General features: G+C 44.0%; 1 protein-coding gene across 1 annotated transcript; it reads left to right on the plus strand.

Annotated features, from left to right (window-relative positions):
• The first annotated feature begins 4203 nt into the window (after positions 1-4203).
• LOC136494474 (uncharacterized) lies at positions 4204-8036 on the plus strand. The gene is made up of 5 exons (XM_066490634.1): positions 4204-4372; positions 5706-5820; positions 5906-5995; positions 7444-7542; positions 7650-8036. The coding sequence occupies exons 1-5, from the start codon at positions 4305-4307 to the stop codon at positions 7749-7751; spliced, it is 474 nt and encodes a 157-aa protein (XP_066346731.1). The 5' UTR covers positions 4204-4304; the 3' UTR covers positions 7752-8036.
• Positions 8037-9653: the final 1617 nt, after the last annotated feature.

The raw sequence follows: 9653 nt of genomic DNA on the forward strand, positions 1-9653 counted from the left end.
TTTATAAAAGCAATTCTTTCTATATATGAGTTATATATTGTTGCATTAAGTTGTAGGAGTTGATTGAAACCGTTGATGCATTTATTACTATCCTTGCCTACCTTATTACCTTTTTACCCTGTTAGGTCAGGATCGAATAACTGCTTAGCCTTGCTTAGACCAGTAGCGATCGGTGATATCCGGTCACCTACATTATAGGTGGTTACTGGAAGAATTTAGCTATGGAAAGAATGATATCCTGGAATTAACCATGTGTGATGGATAATTGGAGACCGGACGGAAAAAGTTAGAGGCAACCAGACAGGGTTCTGGGCTGCTGTTAGTTTCCGTCTGTGTCGATTAAGGACCGACCGTTGTTGGGCCTCGAGTCATGTTGAACGCATGTCTTACATTTAGCTGGCCGGATAAAGTACCTTCCAACCGTGAAGCTGGGAGATTTTTCGGGCCGAGTAGATTGCCCGCAGCGCACTGTGTCGGAGCAGGTGTGGTAGGACACGGGGGCGAGATGATAAGACCAAAGTGCAGTCGGTCGGCCCCCGGGTACATGTGGTTCCTAGCAAACTCGAGATTCCTGGAAAGTTGACTCGGTGATCAATATCTCACTTTAGCGGGTAAGTGAGGTTTGTGTAAGGAATAAATCACCAGCTGGTTAGGAATCGATTCGAATCGCCATCGCTCCTGGATAGTGAGCACTTGACTCGAGTTACTTCATCATAGTAATTATTATGGAACAATGATGGTTATCTGGATGGTATGGGATATGCTAAATCTAAATTGGTAACTGGATGTTATTGGTTAATCAAGTGATTGCTATAGTAAGGTGCTTACCTAGATGGATAGGTCATAATAAAGATGATGCAAAGTACTTAAAATGGTTTCTTCATGATAGCTTATGCTTTTCGCAAATAAGTCAGCTAGCCCACTAAAGAAAGCCTTGCATAATCCTTGGTGTCGCTTTATTTTGGTTTAAGACGGGTAAGTCTGGCTGAGTACATTCGAGTACTCAGGGTTTATCCCACCTTGTTGCAGGTGATGTTCTCGACCTGTTGATGATGGTGGCTAACCACCGGTGGGCTCGGTGATTCTATACTTACTTCTCATCTATATGCTTTTGTCGGATGATGTCACTATGCTAGCAATATATTTGGAACTTATATTAATGTAATCATTTGAAAGCTATGTTGTTTTCACTAAGCGGTTTTGAAACCCAAACTTGTACTATTATTTGTTAACCCCTTTGTAATATTAATTCCGCTGCAACCCGATGTATGTGATGTGTATTTGCTTAATCACGCGATCTTGGTTGTGATGTTGATTTACCGAGGTCTTTTGGGACACTCGGCGGACTACCGGGTTTATATGAGTGAAAGTATGGGTGTGTCAACGTGTTAGCGGAGACAACCGTACTTGATCTTGTATAAATTGGGCGGTTCTGTTACAGTAGAGGATCCAAATCGGCTGATAAAGGTTGTATTGAGTGATGAGGTGATACTTGCTCACCTCAATAAGTTCTTGCCAGGTGTGAAGAAGATGACGCCCATCCTTGACGAGTTTAGCGCTGCGAACCCTCCAGTTGCGGTAAGTATAGTCCGATTGGAAAAAATTTACTATCCTTTCATACTTGTACTGAGTTGAAAACTGAAGTAGTCTGCCATGTCAACTGTGTGGGTAGGAACTCGGCCGCAATTTCATGGATCTGCCCAAGCTGCCACAGCCCAGTGAGGTAGTGGACCCATCATCAGGCCAAGGTTCTGCAGGCGTTGACTAGTCCACACTCAGAGGCGAATCATCGACAACAGCGTCGGATGCGGCGGTCGATAGCGCCGAAGAAGAAGACGGCACAGGGAGTGCCGACAAGCGAGCCCAAAGCCCGGGCTTTGAAGAAGAGCTGACCAGCTCTGTTGCAAAGAAACGGAGGGTGGTGCCAAAGAAGTCGGCCCGACAACTCGGACTCAGCAACCCATCATCAGCAAGCGGAGAGCTGGAGGGTACATGTCAACCTGGGACAAGCTCTGAGGCGGCGGAGCCAACGGGAGCTGCACGGCAAGAGGAGAATGCCCAGGAGAGAGGTATTTCAGCATTCAATTATTCCTTGATTTCAATTTGCAGTATTTGTAACTCTTCTGACACTGAGTGATCTTTTGTGGTGTCATCAGAGCCTTCCCAGGCTGATGTGGAGGTGGAGGACACCGTGTTCGTCCTCGATACCTCCCATAAAAGAATAAAGTTACCCGGCTTCAAGAAGAACGTGGAAGGATAAAACCCTCTTTTGCACGGCTCATCTAAAACGGCTTCACCGGTGAAGCCAGAAAAACTGGTTTTTCCCGGCTTCTAGTTCATTTTAACCCCGGCTTATAAAACGGCTTCACGCTACAGTGCCTCGATTTACGCAAAATAGATGAAGCCGAAGCCGGCATAAGCCGTGCCAAAGAGGCCCTAAGTCTCCCGACATTACTAGTAATACATCGTCAGGCTTCCGTCGATTCAGTACTAACTGAACTCAGCTTCTATTTTTTAGGACGCGGCAAGATCCTCCGCGCACGCCTACACCACCATCCTAGGAAGACGCTAGCATCGTTGGGGAAAATCCCGATGTGATCACGGCCCCGCAACTAACCCCACAGGCTCCGCCAGGTGAGGTGGTCAAGGTGGGACGACAGTGGTCGGAGAGGACCTCTTGCCGCCCGGCAGTCATGAAGAGACCCAAGTGGCGGAGATGGTGAGTGGCAGAGCTGGCCAAGGCGGTCCTGAGATCCCAATGGAGCAGGTGGTGAGGCCCGATACTCAGCTGGCTTCCACAAGCCAAATGCTGAGTACCACGAAGAACGACCCTCCATTGCAGACTTACATCGCAGACCTTACTCGGGTCAAAACAATGTGGACCGAGTTGGTCAAGAAATCTTCTGAATTCGATATCATCCTGAAGGTAAGAATCTGTATGTCGCAGTCTACTTCCAGTCTGTTCGCTTTCTGAGTAATATATCTAACTAGTTAGTAGTCTTGTATGCAGGACTTAGAATTGAAAGCCTCCGAGCAGGCTAAACGTATACATGCAGAGTTGTCTGCCGAAGTCATCAAAATGAAGATGTCTCAGGCGGAGCAAGAGGCGCAGCACGTGGAGGCTGTGAAGGTCTTCCTTGCCAAGATCGAGGAACTCGAGCAACAAAAGAAGACCTTGCAGGATAGAGCAGAAGCCACCGAGACTCGAGAATCCTCCTCCAAAAAGAGCGCGGATGTGCTCAACAAGAAGTTGAAGGGTGAGTTCTTCTGGCTCCTTTTGATTGTTGGACTGGCCGTCTTTGAATTTTTAAATTATCTGAATGCCGCCTGACGCTCTTAATTCTGTAGATGAAACCGCTAAGTTCTACAGACTTCAAAGCGAAGTCGTTGATTGGCAGAATCGATATAGCCGCAAGGAGGTGGAGCTTGAGGAGGTAACCGAATAAGCCAAGCATGAGCTCGCCAAAGCTAAGTTGATCTGATATATACGGTGTGGACCGATATCTATTGCAGGCAATGCAGACGGCTCAGATACAGACCCAACGGCGAACTTTGTCTGGACGGAGCTGACACAGCTCTGTGAAGCTATAAAGCCTGTTGTCGCCCTTTGGGTGGAAGATGGAGAGGTAGGACGTCCAATCAACATGGCGAAGAGCTACATCAAGCGGGTACTCGGAGGCATTCGCGTGTTACACCCGCCCGGGTACCGACTTAGCCCCTGTGGCGGCGGGACCACCAACCGACTGCAGTGACAAGTGGCTGACAGAGGCAAAAGAGGAGGTGAATCAAGTCGCTACCTCCTTTGCTGGTCACTTGGTATTCGTTTAAACTTGCAGCTTCATGTAACATGTAAATAGGTATCATGTAATATAAGCAATATCAATGAAAAGGCTTCTGTTGATCGTTAAGTCGCTTGGACTCATGTAATTGGCTTTGTATGTAGAATAACGATGCTTCCAAGTGGAGAAGCTGTATTTGGACCTAGCCATTTTAGGAATGTATAATCGACGGTGCTCTCCGTAGACTTGTGGTGTCGTATAGGGCGAGCCAATCCTGAAGAATGAGTCGGCTGCATGGCTATAGGCTTTGTTTGCCATGTATGAGCCGGTCTCAAGAACGCATAGCCGGTCTCTGGTCGCTCCCCAAGACCCGAATTCGACCAGACCCCAGCTGGCCAGCCATCCGGATTCCGGACAAAACAGCGGCCCATCCTCCCCAGTCTGCGGTCTCCCCCTCCTTCCTCGGCAGCTGCCTCCCCACAAAGACCCGCCATCTTCCAGAGGAGGAGAAGCGCGACCACGACCATGGGCTTCATCTCGTTCGTCGGCCGGGTGCTCTTCGCCTCCCTCTTCCTCCTCTCCGTCTACCAAGAGTACGCCCCCCCCCCCCCCCCCCCCCCCCCCCCCCCCCCCCCCCCCCCCTCCCTCTTCCACGCCTTCCTCGCCCATCCCTCAGATCCCGTCTCGTCTCAGTACCCTCCGCTCGTCGTCAAATCGAGGCCGCTCCTAGTGCCGCTTTGCCGCCTCTCCGTCGGTCGCTTCCGTCCCGATCTGGCCCTGGTGGCTCGGGTTCGGGCGGGATCAATCGAAATGCTTCCTCTCCGGTGCAGTGACGCGAGCTGAGATCCGGCCTGTGCGGGTGCGGTGCGTTTTTGGATCTTGCTGCGGTAGATCCGAGGGTCAGTTAAGGTACCCGGATTTTTACCCCCGCGGTGAGCCTGTGAGCCGAGGAAGGAGAGGAGTGTTAGAGAGGGACGGGATTGGATCATACCAGATGCTGCGTGCACGGCGCACGGAAAGACTTGTACTGCACTAGATCTCTCTGCTCTACTATATCAGTGCATCGCACATTCGCACCCTTAGCTAATTTCCGCTTACCCCCTGCATCTTATGTACTCCATGTACCAAAATGATGCGAGTTGCCGTTAGTCGTAGGTGCAGCCTGTGTATATAAGTGAAAAAGTTTGTGCACTCAGTTGGAGATGATTCCCCGGTGCTAGAATTGTATCAATATTTGAATTAGCTCCGCTCTGGTCATTTCATCCTATTCAATAACAACGTGATCCCTTCGGGTCCATGGTTATGGTCTTTTCATTAATGCGTTATGCATTCTCTCCTTCAAAAATAGAACGAGTTATGCATTAAGAACAGCTGAGCAGTGCTGGCTTTTATGGCACGTTTGGCTTGTACTTTTGATGAAGATCCTTTTCTTTTTTTTGTAAAACTGATGTATCCCTATAAACTTGTCACTCTGCTAACTGCTAGTGTTGTTTCTTGGTGGCCAGTCAGATATTTGAAGTACTGAAGTTATGGCTTGCTAACTAAAAACTGATACATGGCTGAGTTAAAGAGAAATTCTGTTGTTAGTATTATATTGCTCATTTTCCTTATGTTTGTCTGCCAAAAAAAATGCATATTACCATTGATGAAGTAGTGAGATTTCTTTGCAGCTTACCCTTAATTAGCCCCATAATCTTTTGATCGTCAAGGCTCAGTGTGCATTTTCAGTTTTCATTTTTGACCTACACAACTCTTGGGTCTTCACCAATGATCTTTAGTGCCAAAGTTACGCGCGCCTTATGTTCTCCAATCCCTAAGATGCTTTCGAAATTCTCTCTTTCAGTTGTTGCACAATTATTTCGTTCTTTTGATGCACCATTTTATTGTTGAGAACGTTGAAATAATGCTTTCCGGTCATATATTTAGGTTCATTGAATTTGGAAATGACGGTGGACCTGCAGCGAAGACCTTGAAGCCAAAGTTCAATCTCTTCGTCAAGCTAGTGTCCAAGAATACCGGATTGGGGGTGCCGCATATTGATGTAGGAATGATGTTTGGTTTAATCCCATTCTGTTTTAGAATCTATTCCAACCCAGTTTGATATTTACTTTTTTTTTTTGTTGCAGATAAAAACTGTCATTGCTGCTACCATGTTTCTTAAAGGCTTTGGTGGTCTTCTGTTCATATTCAGCAGCTCATTTGGAGCATTCCTCCTGGTGAGCAACTAAGTATTGTTTTCTCTGCTTGCACCATGCCTAATGTCTTGAGTTAAAGATTAAATAGCTTATAGAGGTAATTGCAAAAAAAATGGGCACTAAAGATACTGTCATGTGTAATTGACTAATTGAGTACCATCTAGATGTCAAGATTTCTTGTAGCATGTCTTCTCAAAGATTAAAACTATATGGTAATTTGAACATCATTTATGTCTACCACTCTGCATTTTAGGCTTGCTGCATTATACATTTACTTTTGCAGGTCCCTAGTCTAGCAAGGTTTTAGCATCTACTCCCTCGGCCATGAATAAATATTTTGTTTTGGCGCAGTCATCGATTTTAGACTTTGACCATTGTTTTTTTTTTCACAACATGTATTACTTAATAATAGAAGGGCGGGCCTGGTGCAAGCGGTTGAGTCTTGCCGCCTGTGATCGGAAGGTCCCGGGTTCGAGTCGCGGTCTCCTCGCATTGCATAGGCGAGGGTAAGGCTTGCCACTGACACCCTTCCCCAGACCCCGCACAGAGCGGGAGCTCTCTGCACTGGGTACGCCCTTTTATGTATTACTTAATAATAGTTACAAAATGTATATAGTGTAAAAGCACTTTTGAAATACAAATTCGTCTATAATTTTTATAAGTAGGCTAATTGTTGGTCAGTATATACAAAGTTTGATTCCTAATATAAAACATGTGTTACAAATTTCAATGGAGGGAGTAGAAATGGAAGGCTCAAATAGAATGTTCATGATATACTGTGACATGTTGTCACAATAGTTGATCCATTTGGCAGGGCCCATATGTGAATTTTGAGGGGCGTGATTCGCTCCATTATAACAACAACAACAACATAGCCTCTCAGTCCCAAGCAAGTTGGGGTAGGCTAGAGTTGAAACCCACCAAGAGCCCCTAGTCATGGTTCAGACACTTCAATAGCTGCTTTTCAAGCACTCCTATTCAAACATAGATGTCTAGGTATATCCCAAGCTTTCAAATCTCTTTTTATTGCCTTCCCCCATGTCAATTTCGGTCTTCCTCTACCTCTCCTCACATTATTAGCTTGGCTTAGGACTCCACAATGCATTGGTGCCTCTGAAGGTCTCCTTTGGACATGGCCAAACTACCTCAACCGATGTTGGACAAGCTTTTCTTCAATTGATGCTACCCCTAGGCGATCACGTATATCATCGTTCCGAACTCGGTCCATTCTTGTGTGACCGCAAATCCATCGCAACATATGCATTTCTGCCACACTCAGTTGTTGAACATGTCGAATCTTTGTAGGCCAACATTCTGCTCCATTATAAACCTGTATTATATAGTTATATGGGATCAAGTTTGGATTCTCATAGATACATCTTTGCAGCATATTTCTGTATAGTACAGCTGCACAGGTTCATGGTGGATTTGTTGTTATTCTGATGCTTTGATGTTACTCATCTGCACAGCTCATTTACTTGGCGTTTATAACCCCTATCGTGTATGACTTCTACAACTATGAAATGGAGTCGGCGCAGTTTGTCCAGCTTTTTTTCAAGTTCACTCAGGTTTGTTAGCCTGCTACCATGCTGCCTTACTGACAAAAGATTTAATTGGAAAACATTCCCTCAGTTACTATTAAGCGTGACAAGCTCTGCACTTCATATCCTTTCAGAACTTGGCGTTTATTGGTGCCCTGCTTTTCTTCCTGGGGATGAAGAACTCGATTCCAAGAAGGCGCTCCAAGGGAAGGACAACAAAAACCAAGACAAACTGATGTCAGTGATTGTAGGAGGGGAAGCAATTGAGCTCATTATGTTTGCATACTATACAGGAGTAGATGTCCCACTTTTGTTCTTGGTGCGCCAATTGAAGTGTGAATTGGGACTTACAGGACTTAGCATGTAGGATATTTAAGTTATCTTGCACAATTCTATTTTTGGATGTTGTGATGTGTTCTTATGTCATGTTCCATTTTGCTACAAGAACTGCTTTGACAGTGAAAAATGGTAAGTTGCATTGTCTCTTTTCTGTGCGTGCACGGTGTTGTAACTTCAGAATTGCTCATCCTCTCCTTAGGCGCGTACTTCTTCCTAAGCCTGGGCAAAATTAGTCGAAACCGAAAAACCAAACCAAAAAATTCGGTTCCTTATTCGGTTTTTAATATTAAGGAACTAAAATAATCGAAATAAATTCGGTTCCTACTCTCGGTTAATCGAATTAACCAAAAGAATCGAATTATATCAATTATACTTCACTTACTTGTATTTTGTGAGATTATATTTAGTTTATGTGTGATATTTCATATTTGAACTATTATATATTTGTGTTACTATATTGGTATTGTTTTCTTATGAATTATTATTATCTAAAATGTACATAGTGTTGCATAAATTTACTTTAGAACATGCATATTTGTCATTGTCTTAGACTCTCCTGAAAAAGTTTGGTTAGAACCGAAATCGAACCGAAATAATCGAAAATCGAAATGGTCGATTCCCAGAATTTTTGAGAACCGATCAGTTCCCATTTTCTAAGAACCGAATTTCTTCAAAAAACGATGAAAACCGAGAACCGAATGCCCAGGCCTACTTCTTCCTACCTCAAATGAAATAAAACATTTTTTAGTTGTTCTAACCATACTAAGTTTGAAAAAATAACAACAATATTTTATAATATCAAGTGAGCCTCATTAAATTAAATATATTATGGCAAGTATTTTCATATGTACATCGTCGATTAAATGGATGCTAATTCTTTGTTTTTATAAATTTGATCAACTTAGGATATTTTGACTTAGAATAACTGAAATTGCTTATATTTTAGGATGAAGGTGCGTAATTGATTTAAGAAACAAAAACCCTAGTAAGGGTTTATTGATTTTGATGGTTGATTGACAATGTAACCATTAATACTAACAATGTTTATGTTTACTAGTATACATTGTACTAGCCTTTAGGATGCAAAGATGTACTTGAGCTAGGGGCTACGATGAAAATTTATGAACCACCTCCTTAAATGAAGATTAAAGAGGAGCATTGAAAACCTGGTGCCCACGATTGGACATGAAGAAATACACTTAAGTAGCATCGGAGAGGCGCACCGGAGTGCTCAAAGAACCCCTATGAATTCGGTAGGTCGGTCCGAGGCAGTGGGACATTGGAGATTAAGTACAGAGATGTTGCATGGACGGTGGAGATGAGAAGGAAAGCATTAGAGCTCTCTGGTGATGCATCCAAGAATGCACGAAGAGTATAGGTGCAGTCTAGAGAGGTTCCAGTCCTCCGAACAATACACATTAGATTCCAGTCCTTTGAACAACGCATTGGATTTGTAAGGTGGAGCATCGGAGGAACCACTTGATAAATAAGGCTTTCAAGCAATGGCCGGTCCACATGACAGAACTTGTGTTCTCAACATATTGGATTTCACCTAATGCACATCTAGATAGAACTTGTGTAGGTTTTTATAAGTGGTTTTGAGGCCTTAGTTTTTAAACGATTTAATTGAACCCCCCATAGGTGTCACAACCCCTTCAATTTGATAAGGTAAAGTTAGGATTAATTTATACAAATGACAATTGTATATCCCCTTCAATTAATAAGGTAATGTGGCTTAATTTGTTCAAATGACACTTTTATATCGGTGAGTCAAAGATTCAAAGTGCTCTAGAACTTTT

The sequence above is a fragment of the Miscanthus floridulus genome, chromosome 11, assembly GCF_019320115.1.
Source record: "Miscanthus floridulus cultivar M001 chromosome 11, ASM1932011v1, whole genome shotgun sequence".
NCBI classification, from domain to species: Eukaryota; Viridiplantae; Streptophyta; class Magnoliopsida; order Poales; family Poaceae; genus Miscanthus; species Miscanthus floridulus.

What these genes read in the sequence shown, in the direction of transcription:
- LOC136494474 (XM_066490634.1), top strand. Translation starts at nt 4,305, where the DNA reads ATGGGCTTCATCTCGTTCGTCGGCCGGGTGCTCTTCGCCTCCCTCTTC. An exon ending in CTCCTCTCCGTCTACCAAGA is followed by an intron (nt 4,373 to 5,705) that starts GTACGCCCCCCC and finishes TCATATATTTAG; the next exon opens with GTTCATTGAATTTGGAAATG. An exon ending in TGGGGGTGCCGCATATTGAT is followed by an intron (nt 5,821 to 5,905) that starts GTAGGAATGATG and finishes TTTTTGTTGCAG; the next exon opens with ATAAAAACTGTCATTGCTGC.